The sequence below is a fragment of the Canis lupus genome, chromosome X (assembly GCF_003254725.2).
Source record: "Canis lupus dingo isolate Sandy chromosome X, ASM325472v2, whole genome shotgun sequence".
Classification (NCBI taxonomy): Eukaryota; Metazoa; Chordata; class Mammalia; order Carnivora; family Canidae; genus Canis; species Canis lupus.
Window position 1 is genome coordinate 11888878 of NC_064281.1, and position 20524 is coordinate 11909401.

Sequence of the window (20524 nt, forward strand, 5' to 3'; positions counted from 1 at the left end):
CCCCCCCCAAAAAAATAACCCATACGGCTAGGATTTTGAATTTTAGATTTTAGCAGCTACCCAAGCAAAACAAATCCCTCCTTTGTAAAGGTAAACTAGAGGCAAGTTTCTGGGTTTTGGGTGGGGTTTTTTTTGTTTGTTTGTTTTTTGTTTTTTATGAAAAAAGGGGTCTCTGTGAACCTGCCATACAGAGTGGGTTGGCTGAGTAGCAGCTGCCTTATCACTTTCTCAGATTCTTACTCTCCTTAGCAGTGGAGTGAGGTACAGAGTGTCGTTGGTAGTGATTTATCTCGAAGCATATTTCTTCTGGTTTTCCTGTTGGTCTTGGTTTTGCCCATCTGTGGTGCTCCTAAGGGGCAGAGAACAGGGGCACCCCAAATTACGCATGTAGTTCTATCCATCATGCATGGATGTCTCAACAGCTCTATGTGCATTACAGGTAATCCACTGAGATTTATCCAGGACTTACTATGAAGACCCGGTGCTTGACCCTCTGTAGGAAAATCAGGACAATTCCGTGTGTACACCTTAACCTGTAGTGGAGTCAGGAGGTCTCCTAGTCAGTTGCAGACCCAACAGGAAGAAGTAAACCTTGCACGAGGACAGTACTTCAGCTACTAATCCACTGTCTCAGCCTGAGGAAGGAAGACTGCCCCTTCTTCCCCAGCAAGAGCTCAGCCAGTGAGAAACAGTTACAACTCAGGCCGTGAATGAGAAGCCAGGGGAATCCCTGGGTGGCTTAGCGGTTTAGCGCCTGCCATTGGCGCAGGGCGTGATCCTGGAGTCCCAAGATCGAGTCCCATGTCGAGATCGAGTCCCATGTTGGGCTCCCTGCATGGAGCCTGCTTCTCCCTCTGCCTGTGTCTTTGCCCCCCCCCCCCCCCCGTGTCTCTCATGAATAAATAAATAAAATCTTTTTTTTATAAATTTATTTTTTATTGGCGCTCAATTTGCCAACATATAGAATAACACCCAGTGCTCATCCCGTCAAGTGCCCACCTCAGTGCCCGTCACCCAGTCACCCCCACCCCCCGCCCACCTCCCCTTCCACCACCCCTAGTTCGTTTCCCAGAGTTAGGAGTCTTTCATATTCTGTCTCCCTTTCTGATATTTCCCACTCATTTTTTCTCCTTTCCCCTTTATTCCCTTTCACTATTTTTTATATTCCCCAAATGAATGAGACCATATAATGTTTGTCCTTCTCCAATTGACTTATTTCACTCAGCATAATACCCTCCAGTTCCATCCACGTCGAAGCAAATGGTGGGTATTTGTCGTTTCTAATGGCTGAGGAATATTCCATTGTGTATATAGACCACATCTTCTTTATCCATTCATCTTTCGATGGACACCGAGGCTCCTTCCACAGTTTGGCTATTGTGGACATTGTTGCTATAAACATCGGGGTGCAGGTGTCCCGGTGTTTCACTGCATCTGTATCTTTGGGGTAAATCCCCAGCAGTGCAATTGCTGGGTTGTAGGGCAGATCTATTTTTAACTCTTTGAGGAACCTCCACATAGTTTTCCAGAGTGGCTGCACCAGTTCACATTCCCACCAACAGTGCAGGAGGGTTCCCCTTTCTCCACATCCTCTCCAACATAAATAAATAAAATCTTAAAAAAAAAAAAAAGAAGAAGAAGCCACTATATTTCCAGCTCCCAGATTCCTCCAGTGGACTTTTTGTTTCTAAAGGCCTTCCTACCTTCCTCCTTCACTCTGTAAAGGAGCAGCCCTCTCCTTTGCTCTCTGGACTTGTCTGTGGTTTTACCATAGCTTGCTTGTTCCAGATTGTAATGCTTTGCTATTCACCCCCAACCCCCTAAAAGACTTTTTTTTTTTTTTTGGTGGTAAAATGAGTGGCAGTGTTATTCCTAAGGTAAGCATATGTCAAACTAAGAAGAAATCACTCCTTCCCCCCCCCCCGATTCATCAGTACCTTCCTTCATTTTTCCAAAACCCTAGAGTGTTGCCCTCATCTCAGTCGGAAGCCTATAATAATATAATACAATAATTGGATAAATCCAGAAATCTTCAAAATTGCAAGCTAAATTACAGACGCATGCCACGCAAGCCTTTATTTCTCCTAGCCAAGCAATGAAAAACATAGAGTGCTTCGGTGAACACTTGCTTTCCAAAACTTCTTCCTCCTCTTCCCCCATGGCCTTTGTTGAAAAGAAATCCACGAGGGAAAATTGCATGGCTCTGTATTTGCATGTAAACCTGGTTTGGTGGGTGGGGCTCAGAAAATTATTGGGAAAGAAAAGAGCCTCATTGGAGACCACGCTCCTTCCCCACGGTGCTCATCTGCACGCGTCCTACTGTTGGCACGTCCTACTGTTGGCATGACGCCTGGCAGCGCTTGGTTTAGGTGAGCCGAGGGGGTGGGCCGAGCTGCCTGCGCTGACGACGCAGCAGGCTGCCCCTGTGCCCAGTGCTCCCTGAGCGGCCTTGGTCCATGCCATCGGCCCCCACGTGGCTGATCCCTCAGGCTTCGATTCCATCAGCCTCGGCAGCCCCCACGACTGGCATTGCCCGCTGTGTGATCCCGTATAGCGGACGTCTTGACCATAAGCCCCGATGTGCTTTTCTCCTAGTGCACCTGCTCTGGGAGAGCATGGACCTGGTCCCGGTGGGCAAGCACCAGTCGCCCATCAACATCCAGTGGAGGGACAGCGTCTTTGATCCTGCCTTAAAACCGCTCACTGATCCTGGAGACCCAGGATTGAGTCCCACGTTGGGCTCCCTATAATGGAGCCTGCTTCTCCCTCTGCCTGTGTCTCTGCCTCTCTCTGTGTGTCTCTCATGAATAAATAAATAAAATCTTAAAAAAAAAAAAAAAAAAAAACGCTCACCATCTCTTACGACCTGACCACCTGCCTCCATGTCTGGAATAACAGGTACTCTTTCCTCATGGAATTTGAAGATTCTACAGGTAAATCAGGTGAGAGCCAGACGGTGGTCTTGTCTGGAGTTGAAGGGACAGTTTCGGGTCAGCATCAGCACAGGCCACACCACACCGCCTCCATAGGAACGTGGACCTCTTTGAGCAGTGGCATGGGATGCATTGCACTTAGCTTTTCGTTCTTCAGTGTGGTAAAATACACAGAACGTGGAATTTATCATCTTAACCATTTGCAAGCATTCAGTTCAGTGGTGTTAAGTACAGTCACACTGTCATGCAACCAGCACTGCCATTTGTCTCTATTACTTTCCATTTTCCAAAACGAAACCCTATTACTTAAACAATAATTCCCCTTTTTCCCCTTCCCTCAGCTTCTGGCTGTGACCGTTTCACCGTTTTACTTTCTGTCTCTGTATTTGACTACTGGATACCTCACATAAGTGGAATTACACAGTATTTGCCTTTTTATGACAGGCTGATTTCACTGAGCATAATGTCAACAGGGTTCACCTGTGTTATAGCAGGTGTCAGAATTTCCTTCTTTTATTTTTTAAGATTTTTTAAAATTTATTTATTCATGAGAGACACGGAGAGACAGACAGAGACATAGGCAGAGGAGAAGCAGGCTCCCTGTAGGGAGCCTGATGGTGGGACTCAATCCCAGGACCCCAGGATCACAACCTGAGCCAAAGGCAGACGCTCAACCACTGAGCCACCCAGGTGCCCCAGAATTTCCTTCCTTTTAAAGATTGAATAATATTCCATTGCATGGATGGACCACATTTTGTTTATCCATTCACTATCTATGTATACTTGAGTTGTAGCCACCTTTTGGCTATTGTGAACAATGCTGCTATGAACATTGAGTGTACAAAATATCTTCCAAAATGTTCTTTCCATTGATATATACCCCAAAGTGAAATTGCTGCATCACCATTAGAGTTTTTTGAGTATATGAACCATGTCCCTTTTCATTTTTGTGCATGTTTCCTTCTGGTATGAGTGGTATTTTCTATTTATAGATGGATAGGTAGGTAAATATAGATAGATTCTATATTTAAATTTTTATTTAAAATTTTATATTTGAATTTATTTTTTTGAAATTTTACATATATATTTATTGTTCATTTGAATTACTTTCATTTGAAATTTGTTTTCTGTGCGTGTTGAATGTGTGCTAACCTTCCTCTGCTTGTTGACATTACAAATAGCTCCTATATTAAATAGTAATACTGTTTAGCCAGATTTTAAATGATAAGATTGCAATGCAGAGCAAAAGCAGAGTCAAACAAGAAAAAGACACTTTACATTTTTAGTCAGCTAATAACATGTATGTATTTTGTCAATTAGTGATTTATTTATTCATTCTGTATTGACTGCGTGCCAGCCATGTACCAGGCATTGCAGCAGGTGCCAGGAATGCTAAGTAGATTCTTGACCTCCCAGCATTCAAAGTCTAGTGAGAGATGCATGCATGAAATTAGAGTTATAAAGCAAGTGTGATTGAGAAAGGGTTTTTAAAAGTGCTGTGGCACCACAGAGGAGGGGATGATGTAGATTGCCCAGAGGAGTCTATGATTTCACCCAAGGAGAGGTGTCAATGCAGAATGAACCTTTTAGAATTTCTTTAAAAAAAAAAAAAAAAAAAGGAGTTTTATTCCAGCCCAAGTGAGGACAGCTGCCCAGGAAACACCACCTTCACAAAGAGGATAGTGCTTCTCTAAAGGATCATTTGATGAAGGGTTATATACATTTTATATATGTAAGTTATAACATTTTTAAAAAGTTACAAATGATCGATGTTTCAGGAGGTTGCAGCCCTTAAATTTCTAGTATATGCAGAGCTGTATGACTTTAATAACCAGGAGAGGACCAGGGAAGTTCTTGCTTCCTCTTATCTGTTGTGCTCAGAATGCACCCTTTTGGCTATTTTATTTAACAAAGCAGATACACATTGTGTGCTCAGGGCAGAAAGAGAGCTCATACTCTGAGGGTTTGCTGAGTCATTTTGACCTTGGTAAATGTTAAAGGAGAGCTTCCCTGGGCGCCCAGGAGCAGGGCCCACAAATATTAAAAGTTGAGAATTTCCTTTATCTGGGGACATTTATCTCGAGTATTGAAGGATGTGTCGGAGTTTGTCAAGAGGATTAATCAGAAGAGCATTGGAGACTGAGGGAAAATCATGTGCAAAAGCAGATGTTCAGAAAATGGCCAAAAACGAAGTGGCCGGAATGCAGACTGTGCATTTTAGGGAGAGACAGGAAGAAGAATGATGATCATTGAAGCTTGGGGGGTAGATGGGAGATAGGTTCATCAGTACTGGTTATTTTTACGCGACAGTGTGGCACAGCATGGTTTCATTTATTTATTTATTTGCATGGTTTCATTTAAATAGTAAATTGCTTTATTTTTTGAGATTAACCCAGTCAGTAGTGCCGGTCCACGAGGTCAGATTAATCCAAGCATGAGATGGTGGGAGCTTAAATGAAACCTGTAACAATTGAAGTAGAGAGAAAGCATGTTTTTAAAAGGCATTTCTAAAATAAAGGTGTCCTGAGCACACTCGGAAGGTGCACCTGTGGGCGGTCTCTTTCCATGGTGTCGGTCACCGAGCAAGGGTAACGTGATTGTGAAGCGGGTGAGGAGTCCACACTCCAGGACACCCCACCACGTGGCTAGCTTGGCTTCTTACACGTGCGCAGAGCAGGACAGAAGACAAGCCACACAGTAAACCACAGGAGGGGTGGGAGCAGGAAATTCCTGGGCCAAACACGAAGTCGGGCTGTGGGCGCACCCCTGAGCTGGGGCGTCGATGGGTCCGGTGGAGGGGCTCAGTTCTGTTGGGGGACACATCGGGCACAGCCCTTGGCGGTGGCTGCCTTTTCCGATTGCTCAGACACAGAGGGGTCATTCTCAGGAGTCTGATGTTGCTGCAGAAGTCCTCTCTTGCTAAAGGGATTTAATCACCAGTTCTGGGCCCCTGCAGACCTCCTCTGCTTCTGCTTGGTATTGGTTCTGGGGTGTTGTCAGCTGGTGCTGGTCTCGGTGCTGTCTGGTCGCTGCACTGCCCTTAACTGCTCCCATCATTGCTTGACACAGGCCCCTGCTTGACTTGACTGACTCCATCTTGTTTTCCATAAAAAGCATCAGGACCTGGAGACAGACTCCTCTTCAAGGGAGGAGAAGGCAAAGTTAGCCACATACTTGAGTCGTCGTCTCACTTGGGAGGCTGGGGGGGATGCTGATGCTAGAAAGGTCATGAATCATGGATGAGGAATAATTTGTAGGGAAGTATAGGGAGCATGTAAGGAAATAACAAATATATATATTTTACAACTTCTCCCCTAATTTAATTTTAAATATTACATTAAAAATAGAAATACATTTTGAGTGGTTATCCATCAAAGAATTGTGTCTTTAACTCCTATTTAATTTCCATGGGGAGAATCTGCTTCTCTCAAGATAAGCATCTTTACTACTTTTGATAAGCCAATGGATCTTGGACTTTAGTGTTTCTGGCAAATCAACATGGGAATTGAACAAATGTTGATCCCTCACTGAAATATTATCCACTTTTCTATGTAAATACTATTTTTCTCATCAAATAAATCCCTTTATTTCAAAGTAATATTAATTGTTGCTCCTGCATAAATTGCTTCCTTTTCTTTATTTCTGTCTCATTTTGTATCAGATTGTCATATGCTGGGGTGCCTGGGTGGCTCAGTGGTTGAGTACCTGCCTTTGACTCAGGTCGTGATCCCAGGGCCCTGGGATCGAGTCCCACATCAGGCTCCCCACAGGGAGCCTGCTTCTCCTTCTGCCTATGTCTCTGCCTCTCTCTGTGTCTCTCATGAATAAATAAATAAAATCTTAAAAAAATTATCATATGCTTTTCCCAGTGGCTTTATTTTGGGTGAGGAAACGTTTAAATATTGTAGGTTGAATAAGGCTGTTGATTTCTTTTGAAGCAATCCTGTAGGGTCGGGCATTAATCTTTCTTTTAATAGTGTTTCAGCTGCACTTGCTGTTTCATAATGCAGTCAAATTTCAAAGCTTTGAGGATACAGCAACTAGAGGAAGCTGGTTTGGCTCTGATAGGAATTTTTTTATTTTTAAAATTTTATCTATTTATTTGAGAGAGAGAGAGCACAAGCAAGGGCAGGAGCAGAGGGAGAGGAACAAGCAGACTCCCTGCTGAGTGCAGAGCCCAATGTAGGGCTTAATTTCATGATGCTGAGATCATGACCTGAGCCAAAATCAAGAGTTGGACACTTAACCAACTGAGCCACCCAGATGCCCCTATAATAGAAATATTTTTAAAGGTAAAAAAATCTTACCAACTTTAAATGATGTGTTGTATTCTAGAACGGAAAGATTGAACATTATGATATTGTTACTTAAGAATATTGGGATCAATACACTGGTAAGATAAGCAATGCTTAAAATACAAAATCGTTACAAATAACATTTCAAATGATATAAAAAAACTGTGCTGTCCGATATCGTATCCATAAGGCATGTATGGCTATTAAGCTTAAAATGTGGCTAGTGTAATTGAGGAAATGGATTTTTTTTAATTTTATTTTAATTAAATTTAAAAACTGTTACTAAATTCAGTTGTTGAAAACTTTTGGAATGTTTGGAACAACTTGAGTATATGCATCTATATTTTCAAGTAAAATCTGAATCAAGTAGTTCTTTGTTTTGTTTTTAATATTTTATTTATTTATTTATTTATTTATTTATTTATTTATTTATTTGAGAGCGAGAAAGAGAGCACAAGTGGAGGGTGGGGGGGTGGGGAAGGAGAAGCAGGCTCCTTGCTGAACAGGGAGCCCGAAGCAGGACTCAATCCCAGGACCCTGAGATCATGACTTGAGCCAAAGGTAGATGCTTAACTGACTGAACCACCCAGGTGCTCCCAAATCAAGTATTTCTGATGAAAATTTAACATCTAATTTGATGCATTGTGTGTAAAATACATAACAGATTTTTAAGACTTATTGTGGAAAAAAATGGAAAGTCAGTAATTTTTCGTATTGATTACACTGACAATCTTTTCAATGTATTTGGCAAAATAAAATGTTATCAGAAGTAATTTCACCTTTTTTTAAACTTTTTTTTTTTTTAAGATTTTATTTATTGAGAGAGAGAGAGAGAGCACACAAATGGAGGAAAAAGAGAAGCAGACTCCCCACCAAGCAGGGAGCCTGCCACAGGGCTCAATCCGAGGACCCTGGGATCACAACCTGAGCCAAAGGCAGCCACTCAACTAACTGGGCCCCCCAGGTGCCCCTTTAAACTTTTTAGATCTGGCTCCTAGAAACTTGAAAATTACCTTTGTAGTTTACATTACTTTTCTGTTTGTAGGCACTGTTACAAAGGGATAAAGGCAGATAATGCTAAATAAATAATGGTTAAAATGTGAGATCTGTTAATATATTCTAAATGGCATAAGAACATAAAGTCAAACAGCTTTGGGAAGTGATCTGGAAAGAAACTAATATTTATGAGTGCCATGTGACTATATATTTGCTAAGTGCTTCATTTAACTTCCCCAGAGGTCTTTGATGACGATACTATCATCTGCATTTTTCAGATGAAGCAAAGCTGAGTGAAGTTAAGTGCTTTCCTGCCAGGTCACAGCGCTGACAGATGGAGAACTGGATTGAAAATCTGTGGACCACACTCTGTGCAGAGCCTCTGAGCTCCTGCAGGCTCAGCAGGTGCAGCCTCCTGCAAGCTCTGGAGTCTGAGTGTTTTAAGGGTACCCAAGATTTGTTTTAATCAGGTAGGGTAAAACATACAGACATGGAAATGACTGTCATGAAAGAAGCATTTTATCCTACAGTCCCTAAAACCAGAAGGCAGGCCACCTGGGGAAGCACCAGGGATGGCCAGGAGGCAAAGGGAAGGAGGAGAAATCGTGGATGAGAGCCTGTTTTGGTTTCTGGGGGAAGGGATGCATAAGATAGTGTAAGTGGACTGAAGATTGGCCGCTTTGAATAATTTCATTAGGCTCTAGGGTATAGAGGTTGTCCCTAGTTGTCTGCTACCTAGTCCTGGGGAGGTTAGGGCACAGGACTAGTGACTCAGCATGTAAGAACCCTATAAAGGAGGTGGTTGGGCTCTGGATTGGTTGGTTTCCTTATGAAGGGCACTCTCCCAGGTGTTTGTTCTCTCTTGGAATTAGCTAGCCCTGGGAGGGACAACCCCTCTTGTGTCAGAAAGGCTTCAGATGTCAAAGCACCGAACAGAAACTGGAACACATTGTTATAACACTGAGGCACCCTGAATGAGTCCTTGAGGACTTGGGCGGGAGCTGAGAGCTGGGCCACACCATGGGCTGGCTGGGAGAGCTTCAGCCACCAGCACCCCTGGAGGCCAAGCGCCAGGGAGGCTCAGAGGGCAAGGCTAACAGCAGGGCCACCTTTCCCTGCACCCTGTGGGCTTGAGCCTGGCCGCAGACAGCCTGCCCATTTGTTGCATATATGCTTTCATTCAGTGATGTTTGTAACATCCAAAATTTTCAGCCTAAGTGAAGTTTGAGTACTGTAAATTGTTTGTAGGTAATCACCAAGTATCTGATTCAAATTCACATTCTATAACAATACTAGAGTAAGATCTCATTTTTAAAAATATTTTCTCATTTATTGTTCTATAGCTACATATCACAGAGAGCTACAGAAATTGATGGATATGGTGCAGTCAAGCATAAGGTAATACTATTTTCCCTAAACCACTTGAAACACACCTTACATTTGATCTCAGAGTGGAGACGTTGACAAGGCACTTTGAAAGTTGCCCCAGAAGACAATTTGCCACTTAAGATGCATGTGTTGAGCCCCTGGTCCTGGGACACCTTGAAGGCCACAGAAGTGATTCTGTTGGTGGGCACTGACCTCTGGTTTTGCTGCCATGCCCCAGCGCTCAGGGACTCGGGAACACAGCGCTGTCCCCTCCTCTGCTCCTTCTGAGTCCCAGTGGAAGCACCCAGAGCAGCCCTGTTGACTCTACCTGCCGTCTCACAGGCAGGGGGCAGAGAAGAGTCTGACAGAACCTCGGCTTGGCTAGCTGTAAAGAACAGTTACCCATATCCTTCAGGATCTACCTTTGTGCAGGCCCCAGGGTTAACTGTCCAGTATTCAGGATCCCAAAGGGGCTGTTCCCTGGGGGTCCACATCTTCTCTCTCTCTCCCCACCTCCACCCACCTGGCTGTCTCCCCACTACCTCTTTCCCTCTTCCCCTCCACCTCCCTCTTTTTCCTCCCTTCTCTCTGTCTCCCCTTTGCTCCCAGGGGCCTGGCTCCCCTGAATTTGCATTGTGTTTTAGAAAGGAGAACTCTATTCCTTTTTCTTGGAAAAGAGGAGCCTCCTTGTTCATGCACCAGCTACCACCTGATGCCTCCCAAAGAGGTCAGAGCAGACCACCTGCAGCAAACTCACTAGACTGGGCAGAGAAGGTGGTTTTTGCCATGTTCCCGTGGAGGACTGTCAGGACTATACTGTTGTCAATTATGTCTCAATTAAAATCTGTTATGTCTCTTTTTTAAAAAAGAGAACCTTGCACAGTGGATTATATGTAAGAACAAAGCATGGGTGTGATTCTGTCCTTAGGCACCCAGAGGTACCTGCAACTCCTCTGGACCAGTGCTGGTCCCCAGACTCCCCAGGAATCAGGGTCTTGTCTTGCAATTCCTGAGTGGTTTTCACGCTGAATGATAGTTTCGGTGACCCCTTCTCTTGGCCAGGACACCCTTGTGGAATTTGGGTCATTCGATCCTTCCTGCCTGATGCCTGCCTGCCCAGATTACTGGACCTACTCGGGGTCCCTGACTACCCCTCCACTCTCTGAGTCTGTCACCTGGATCATTAAGAAGCAGCCCGTAGAGGTTGATCATGATCAGGTATGTTCTTTCCACATTTCTGTATGAGGAAATGCTAGTCTGTCCCTTTAAAACAAGGCTGGGCTCCAACTTTGGCATCAGTTGTTAACATCTTGTAATGCTTATACATTTTTATTAAGATGTGCTATAACATTGTCTCAGTTTGGACATGAAATTGGAAATACTTCAAATTAACCAGAGAGGAGTTAACACATAGAGGAACATAAGCTTTTTGCTCTCATTTTATAGTAACGTGTTTTACTGTATATGCATTGTGCAGAATCTCTGAAAATTAAGACCTTTACATGGAAAAAATGAAGGCTGGAAACCCTTTGATATTTCTTTATTCATTTATTATTAAAGTGTAGGTTATACACAATGTTATATTAGTTTCAGGTGTACAACATGGTGATTTGACAATCCATATGTTATGCTGTGTTCACCACAAGTGTAGCTACCATCTGTCACCATACAAGTCTATTACAATACCACTGACTATATTCTCTGTGCTTTTTACCTTTCATCCTCATGACTTATTAATTTCATTACTGGAAGCCTGTACCTCCCACTCCTCTTCACCCGTTTTTCTCATCCCCCCCATCCCTGATATTCCCTCCCCTCTGGCAAATATCTTTTTTTTTTATATTTTATTTATTTATTCATGAGAGACACACACAGAGAAAGGTAGAGACATAGGCAGAGAGAAGCAGGCTCCGTGCAGGGAGCCCGATGTGGGACTCGATCCCGGGACTCCAGGATCACACCCTGGGCCAAAGGCAGATGCTCAATCGCTGAGCCACCCAGGTGTCCCCCCTCTGGCAAATATAATTCAGAGTTTATTCTCTGTATTGATGCAAAAACCTTAATTTTCTTAAGAGAACTTACTGTGAAATTTCAAGGTAAAGACAGAGCCCAAAAATACAGAAATTTTATTCTAAGTCAGAGGTTTTTACTTGGTAATTGTTCTTCATTTAGAAATGAAAGTTTAGGGGCACCTGGGTGGCTCAGTGGTTGAGCATCTGCCTTTGGCTTGGATCATGGTCCCGGGGTCCTGGGGTCGAGTAACATCAGGCTCCCCGCAGGGAGCCTACTTCTCCCTCTGTGTCTCTGCCTCTCTCTCTGTGTGTGTATCTCTCATGAAAAAATAAATAAAATCTTAAAAAGAAGAAAAGAAATGAGAGTTTCAGTGGTGGTTACTATGTCAACTCACAAAATGTTTAATTCAAAAATGAACTAACTGTAATAATAATTGCTTTTACTTGTTTTTTTTTTTTTTGGAATTCTGATTAAAAAAATTTTTACAAGAACAGAAGCTTCCAAGTTCTTTTTTATGAAGCCAAGACAACAATGAAACCAAAACCCACCAAAGATTGGCACTCCCCAAAAAGTAAATACTAAGCCCCTAAAGTAATATCTGTCAAGAATATTTAGGAAAAAAACTAAATAAAATGTTAGAATCCACCAGTATATTAGGTAGGATTTTTTTCTAGTAGGATTTGTCCACATAGGATTTTTTCTAGTTATAAGGATCATTCAGTATTAGGAATCATACACTTATGATCAATAGATTACATCCCATCCGCAAAGCTAAAGGGAAAACTCATATTTTCATAAATTCCTAAAATATATTTGATAATTCATCATGTATTTTTTAAAAGGTTGTATTCATTTAGGGGTTCCTGGGTAGCTCAGTTGGTTAAGTGTCTGCCTTCAACACAGGGCTCAATCCCAGGACCCGAGATCATGACCAAAGCCCAAATCAGATGCTCAACCAACTGAGCCACCCAGGTGGCATCATCATGTATGTCTTGTAAAATTTTTTAATAAAACAAATGAGAATTCCCTAAGTTAATAATGTCGATTAATCTGGGCTCAGAAGTAGAGTATGACTGGTATGGAAAGGATATCTACTAACTCCACTATAATTATTATACTAAATATTAAATTGATTAAATTCTGGTAGCAGCCAATAAAGTTAGGCAAAGTAAGATAAAGGAGGGTTCCCCGGGTGGTTCAGTTGGTTACGTGTGTCTGCCTTTGGCTCAGGTCATTATCCTGAGGTCCTGGGCTGGAGCCCCACATCGGCTCCCTGCTCAGTGGGAACCTGCTTCTTCCTCTCTGCTTGCCGCTCCCCCCCCCCCGTTTGTACTCTCTCTCTGTCAAATAAATAAATAAAATCTTAAAAAAAAAAAAGAAATGAGAGGAACATTATTGGAGTACTGTACTAATTTATAGACCTCAATTCCTGTGACAGTCAATCACAAGATATAACAGAAGAACCCTACTTATAATGGAAACTAATAAACTAAAATACCTTCGGATGAACTTGAAATGTTAAAACTGTCAAATATTCCTAAGGGACACAAAAACTATTTCAAATAAAATGCATACTATGGTATTGAATAGAAAAATATCCCAAAGACACCTTTGATGTCCGTTCTTAAGTTGTAATTTTCCATGAGTTGTTTATTCTCCATAAGTTTCATGTGGTCATCATAAATATATCAGTAGTTACATTGTGAGATACTGTCCTGTGTATTATAGGATGTTTAGCAATATCCCTGGCCTCTACCCACTGGATGCCAGTAGTACCCCAAAGAGTGACAACCAAAAATACCTCCATACATTCTCTGATGTCTACTGCAAGCTCACCCCTGCTTGAGCACCACTAATATGTACTAATCTTTAATATCAACTAATAAATGAAATCCTTTACCGCTTAGTGTGTGAAAGAAACCTCTTCAGTGTGAAAATGGCTTTTAATTAACACATTGGTTTACCAGTAAAAGCATAGGTAGGGGTGATTCACTTCTTATTCCCTATAGCTCACCAGCAGAAAACTGATTTGTTGGAGGATTCTTTACTTACAAACCAGAATGACACTCTGTTGTGCTGCAGATAGGAAAACTCCTGAGGACATTTGAAAGAAAAATACATTATAAGAAATCCACACACAATGGGATTAGACTGTCCAATCTCATGCTATGACCACCTGAAGAGATAGGTATCTATGAAGAGTTATTTCTATCATAAGAATTTCTCTTTTAAAAATCATCTACCTGGGGATCATTCCTTAAATAAAAAATTGCCCCCCCCATTTCAGTGGTGAGTGGAGAACGCTACCCATCAGATAACCACACCCCTGAATCCCAAAACATTTGGTATCTCTCTGAAGGGGCACCTGCACCCAAATGTTTGTAGAAGCAAAGTCCACAGTAGCCAAAATAAGTAAAGAGCCCAGATGTCCATCAATGGATAGATAAAGAAGACATAGTATATATGTGTCTGTGTATATATATACACTATATATACACACATACAATGGAATATTACTCAGCCATCAAAAAAATGAAATCTTGCCACTTGGAACAACATGGATGGAACTGGAGGTTATTACACAGAGCAAAGAAAGTCACAGAGAGACAATTACATGATTTCACTCATAAGTGGAATTTAAGAAACAAAACAGGATCACAAAGGAAGAAAGAGAAAATAAGATGAAATCAGAAAGGGACACAAACCATAGGAGACTTTTTAAAAAAAATTATTTATTTGAGAGAAAGAACATGGGCAGGGGGAGAAGCAGAAGAAGGAGACTCCCCACTGAGCAGGAAGCCGAACAACTTGGGGCTCATGGGGATCAATCCCAGGACCCAGGATCATGACCCGAAGGCAGGTGCTTTACTGGCTGAGGCACCCAGCCCCCACCCCCCATAAGAGACTCTTAACTCTAAGAAACAAACTGGGGTTGCTGGAGGAGGGGTAGGATGGGTAACTGGGTGATGAACATTAAGGAGGGCACTAAATGTAATAAGCACTAAATGTTATATGCAACTGATGAATCACTAAACTCTACCTGTAAAACTAGTTTAAAAAAAAGGGAAAACCTCAAGAATGTCTTCATTAAGCGATATTTAGCATCCTCAACATTGAGCTGTCCATCCCGCTCAGCTCTGGATAGAATCTGTTGCCTGTTTTTGGGCTTATCATTGGCTTCTCCTTTATATCTCTCATCCGATCATTGGAGCCAGCCCAACAGATGCATTCTGCATGGGCTTTTGAGGGAATTTTTCACAAAAAGAGATTGATTCACACCAACTTAAACAGACTTTAAACGTAAGGACTAAAATCAGTTACCCAGCAGCCCTTGAACACTTGTGGATGTCACATGTTTTCAAGTACTAATGGAAAATATGACTCTACTCCATCATTATCCATAGAAATGAAAAAGGAAAATCATTTGGATACACAGAAAACACTTTCTAGGACTGTAAGAAGGCTGAAAATTATAGGAGAGTCCACATAAATGAACGTTGTTGGGGCTAAAGCATAAATCCTGAAGGGCCGTCACCATTTCCTCGAGAGCAAAATTGCAAAACAAGGGGGCATTAGCAAGCAGCCTGGAAGACGGAAGCGCACGTGCCCTTTAGGGGTAAACATAAGCTCCTCTTTCTTTAAAAGAGCGTCCAAGTGCCCTCCGTGCATTTTTGCAGTAAGGAAACCGAGTGCCGTTGTGCGCACGTTCTGCCACTGTGAGGACCTGACGGAAATGAGTGCATTTCGTCCGTGCAAATGTCCGGGCCGAAGCCAAAGGCCTCCTGGGCGCGCTGCCTAGGCCCGGCGCCGCGGGCCTGCGTGGGGAGCTGGGGGTGGGGGGGGCGGGCGGCGGCGGGGGTGCCCGGCCTCGAGAGCACGCGGCGCCCCCGGCAGTTGCCGCGCCCGCCAGGCGCTGGCCCAGCTCGCGCAGGACCCGTGACCGGTGACGCGGGGTTCCCACGAGGGGCGTCTGTCAACGGTCGCCCTGGGCCTGCGCGCCTCGCGGCTGCGGACGCGGACACGGACGCGGACACGGACGCGGGGGGCGCCTGCGGGAGCGACTTCCCGCGGCAGAGGCGAGGCCGGAGCGCGCCGGCCGGCGGTCATGGGCAGCTACCTGAGCTCGTACCTGGGCACCACGAAGGACGCGCGGCCGCGCCCCGCTTGGACGCGCCCCGCCGCGCAGCCCGGGCCCGGGCCCGCCCACCGCCCGCTGGGCCTGGGTCAGGGCCAAGTGCTCTCCTTCTACCGCGAGCTGTGGGGCCGCCGCAGGCCGCTGCCCACCCTGCCGCCCCGCTGGGGCCGCGCCCGGGCCCAGGGCGTCGTGGTCCCCAAGCCCTGGAGGCGCTTCCACAGCAGGCCGCCCCTCGAGATCCTCACCGACCGGGATTCGCCTCGCAAGACGTGGGCCAAGCCCTGGCTCTGCAAAGCCCAGAGCCTCCTGAACATCTGGAACGTGGTGACCGTCAACGTCCCTTCTCCCGAGAGCAGAGGCGGCAGCGTCTCCGGGGCTCCAGCCGACCGGGAGCACCCGGACCCCCGCGCCGAGGAGAGCCCGCTCAGGGCCCCCAGCCGACGCAGCAGAGGAAAGAAGAGGACCCACAGGCCGCTCTGGTTTGAAGCCCCCCACGCCAAGAGGCGCAAGCTGAATGCAGAGGCCAGGACGTCTGCCTTCAGGCCCGTCTGGAGAGACGGAGTGGTCCCGATCTTCGTGCCCAGGCCTGGGCCTCTGAGAAGAGGCTTCTGCTCCTGGCCCCCGCCTGTCTAGCGGAACACCCACCCACCTGGGGGGCCTGCCTGACCTGCTGCCGCGACACCCGCAGCCCGGGGGCCCCCCCTGTGTCCCGAGCCAGAGTCCCGCCGCCGCCACCACCTCCTGACACTCAAACCCGCCGTGCTTTGACCCTGCTGCCCCCCGCGCCTACGCGAGGCACCGACACCACCAGCCAGCCCTCACCACCGCAGCCTGCGCCTCTGCCCAGGCCCCCAGACCCGCCTCTGCTGATCCTGCAGGGCCCACGCTCAAGACACACCGTTGCTGCCAAAACCTCTGCCTTCCTCCTGCCCTGCCCTGCCCTGCCCTGCCCTGCCCTGGAACCCCACCTACCAGGAAGGCCTGCTTCTCCCCTATTTTCCCAGTTTCCATAGTGAAAACAGTGTGCTTGTTCTATTTTAACAAGAAGAATAAGCAACTTTAGTATCAGACAGTGTCTTTGTCTTTCTTTCAAAGGTACGCGTAGTGGGATTTCGCCTGCACCATGAATTCTCTACCTTGGCACTGGCAACATCTGGGGCCAGATAACCGTTGTTTGTTGGGTGCTGTCCCCTGCTTTGCAGGCTTTAAGCGGAATCCCTGGCCACCAGCCCCCAGGGGCCAGCAGCATACTCACATGGTGAAAATACAACTATGGCTCCAATCATTGCCAAATATGCCAGGGCGAGGTGGGAGGTGGGCTGGATGGTGGGGGGTGGAGGAAGGGGGCGAGGCGGGGTGGGGTGGGGGTGGGGGGTTTGCGGGGGGAGGCACACTGGTGGAGAATCTCCGAGGGACAGTGACCTCTACTGGCAGAAACAGTCAAGCTGTTTTTCACGCATTCCCCTGCAGAGAGTCAGAGGATATGCTGTAAACAAAGTCCCTTCTCCCATGAAGCTTGCTTTCTAAAGGAGGTGGAGACAGAAGATAAACAAGTAAATAAATGGACACACTAGCAGGTGCAAAGAAGTATAAAGAGGTATAAAGAAAAATAAGGGGGATCCCTGGGTGGCGCAGCGGTTTAGCGCCTGCCTTTGGCCCGGGGCGCGATCCTGGAGACCCGGGATCGAATCCCACGTCGGGCTCCCGGTGCATGGAGCCCGCTTCTCCCTCTGCCTGTGTCTCTGCCTCTCTCTCTGTCTCTCTCTGTCTCTCTCTCTGTGTGTGACCATCAAAAATAAATAATAATAATAAATAATAAATAAATAAATAAAATAAAGAAAAATAAGGGAGGAGGAGGAGGGACACATACAATTCCACCAACACCACTGTGCCCCAAGTACTTTCCTGGGTCCCCATCGCCTTGGAACTATGCCATCCTTTACTACCAGTTCAACTCTGTTCCTCAGGGTTTCCATTGGTGGCAACTTCTGCTTTCGGCAACTTCAACCTCCGCAAAGAGATTGAAAATATTTTATCTACCTAGATACAAAGATTTCTAGGAGGTTCAAATTGTTGCCGAAAACACTAAGCTCAACATTTTCAACGTAGACAGCTGCTGTTAGATACAAAATATCCTCTAAAAATCAAGGGTGTGTCCTGAGGTTTACTCCCTGCCATTTGCTAGACTTGAGCCAAGGCATTTCATGCTCCATGAGTTGCTAGAAAGGGGTTCAGATCCTAGTGTGTCCACGAGGGTGCTGGTGGCATTTTGTCCCTGGATGGAGTCCCACATCGGGCTCCCTGCATGGAGCCTGCTTCTCCCTCTGCCTGTGTCTCTGCTTCTCTCTGTCTCTCTCATGAGTAAATAAATAAAATCTTTTTGAAAAAAGAAATAATGATGCCTTTGGCCCAGGGCGCGATCCTGGAGACCCGGGATCGAGCCCCATGTCGGGCTCCCGGTGCATGGAGCCTGCTTCTCCCTCTGCCTGTGTCTCTGCCTCTCTCTCTCTCTCTGTATGACTATCATAAATAAAAAAAAATAATGATAGTTCTTTAATTTTTATGTATCAGGGTCACTTCATATAATGGCCGTAGGGAAATGGGTGAAGAGTCTACAGCAGAGTTTCTCAAGCTGAGCACTGTTGACATTTTAGGCTAGAGAAGTCATGCTTGTGGAAGGCTGTCTATTCTTTTGTAGGATGTGTAGCACATCCCCAGCCTCTACATGCTCCAGGTCAGCAGCACATCCAATTGTAAAATCTAAGAACCTCAGACAGTTCAAAATATCCTCGGGAGCAGTGCAGGGAAGAAATCCCCCAAGGTTGAGGACCATTGGTACACAGGATCTCTTTATGTTATGTCTGCAAGTCTTTTGTAAACGTAAATGTATTTTTTCTCATTGAACACACACCAATACAGGAGCAAAACAGTTTTAAAGCTGCCTCAGTACAGTAAAATGACCTACAAGAATAAAACTAGGCAATGGATTAATAATAGTTTTGACTGGCTTCATTGATAAGGAGATAACATACAAGTGTACTTTGAAAATAAGAGTCATTCAAATGCAAGATATTGATAGCCTTCAGCATAGGAGTGGTCTTAATACTTATGTAAAATTTTTGGAAATTTGTTCTGTTACGTGTTCAGACATATCAAGGATTTATCAGGGAGCCACCCCCTGTTCTCCTGGCCCAAGAAGCACCACTTCCATCACTTGTGCAAGGTCACATGAGCGAGAAAGGGGAATAATTTTAGTTGCTGAGGGTCTTCAACTAAAGAATATTAAGTATCCCTCCTACAGGGTGGCTCCTCCAGTAAAAGGAATGTTAGGATTTTTAGCAAACAGGAAGTAACCTTCCGCTCAACAAATACCAACCATAGAAATAGAATTGTCGAGAAGCTTTTATACTTTGTTCAGATACAGGCAGTTGAAGTAGTCATGAGTAAGCCCACTTGCTAAAGGATGAGGTTGTGGGAAAGGCCAGGGGAGAGCACACCCTGCTTCTGGAGACAGCTGTATGGCAAAGGCTGTAGAAGACAGAGAAACTCGTGAACTGGAGCTTCCTCCTTGTCTGGATGATGCTTTGAGAAATTAACCATGATGTCTTGGCTCCCCCAGGAGTGAGAAACAGAGGACCAACAAGAGGTAGAACCCAGGCGGTACAGAGCTACCTCTTCTATGGCCATTGACACGAGATCCATCAGGGGAGTGTCTACTGAGGTAGAAGAAGGGGGAGAAATGGGTGGGTGGGCACTGTTTTCTTGTGTGCACTGTACTCCGATAGTTAGGCCTGAGGTTTAAGCACCTGGATGTTAAGCATGTTTCACTCACTCACAAAAGGGTACTCACAACTAGCATAGGTTAGCCGGTATGGTTAGGGATGTGAGGAAAAGCGCTCCTACTGCAAGGGCTTCCAGATTCCATGACCCTTCCCAGAAGTGCAGGAGTGTAGTGCCAAGACCCTTCAACACCAAGGTCATAGTGTCTTGAGTCAACAGAAGATTCAAAACCAAAGAAGTAGAGACATACTTCCTGAGATGCCTCAGTTGGCTCACAACATTCCATACCCCACCTGAGAACAGACCCAGGACAGTCGGAAGGGCAAAGGGCTTCTAGATGTCATGTGGCTTGTCCACAGTCCTTGTCAGGAGGGTCTCTAATCCCTGCCCTGATATGAACTTCATTGTCTCCAAGCAAAGAATACCCTCTTTAATTTTATCAGCTGTGGAGTCACCTGGGTGATTATTAAAAATCCTTAGTTTGGGGATCCCTGGGTGGCTCAGCAGTTTAGTGCCTGCCTTTGGCCCTGGGCACAATCCTGGAGTCCCAGGATCGAGTCCCATGTCGGGCTCCCAGCATGGAGCCTGCTTCTCCCTCTGCCTGTGTCTCTGCCTTTCTCTCTCTCTCTCTCTCTCTCTCTCTCCGTCTATCATGAATAAATAAATATAATCTTTAAAAAATAAAAAAATACTGGAGGGTATTATGCTGAGTGAAGTAAGTCAATCAGAGAAGGACAAACATTATATGTTCTCATTCATTTGGGGAATATAAATAATAGTGAAAGGGAATAGAAGGGAAGGGAGAAGAAATGTGTGGGAAATATCAGAAAGGGAGACAGAACGTAAAGACTGCTAACTCTGGGAAACGAACTAGGGGTGGTAGAAGGGGAGGAGGGCGGGGGGTGAGAGTGAATGGGTGACGGGCACTGGGTGTTATTCTGTATGTTAGTAAATTGAACACCAATAAAAAAAATAAATAAATAAAAATAAAAATAAAAATAAAA

The 20524-nt window shown here is 45.1% G+C and overlaps 1 protein-coding gene and 1 long non-coding RNA gene across 5 annotated transcripts in view; one reads left to right on the plus strand and one right to left on the minus strand.

Annotated features, from left to right (window-relative positions):
• The window catches only part of CA5B (carbonic anhydrase 5B), a 133890-nt gene that overhangs the window by 12930 nt on the left and 100436 nt on the right, over window positions 1-20524 (plus strand). For 3 of the 4 annotated variants that reach the window (XM_025437170.3, XM_025437164.3, XM_025437202.3), the window contains exons 3-5: window positions 8503-8694; window positions 9568-9622; window positions 10655-10810. In XM_025437170.3, coding sequence (XP_025292955.1) covers window positions 10697-10810 — 114 coding nt within the window. In that variant the 5' untranslated portion in view covers window positions 8503-8694; window positions 9568-9622; window positions 10655-10696. Of the gene's footprint in view, window positions 1-8502; window positions 8695-9567; window positions 9623-10654; window positions 10811-20524 lie in introns of those variants that run through there. The other variant, XM_025437178.2, reaches the window with a different exon arrangement.
• Window positions 5246-20524, minus strand: part of LOC118353639 (uncharacterized) — a 28141-nt gene continuing 12862 nt past the window's right edge. Inside the window, exon 2 of the long non-coding RNA XR_004812887.2 lies at window positions 5246-6150. This is a non-coding gene — a long non-coding RNA (uncharacterized LOC118353639). The remainder of the gene's footprint in view (window positions 6151-20524) is intronic.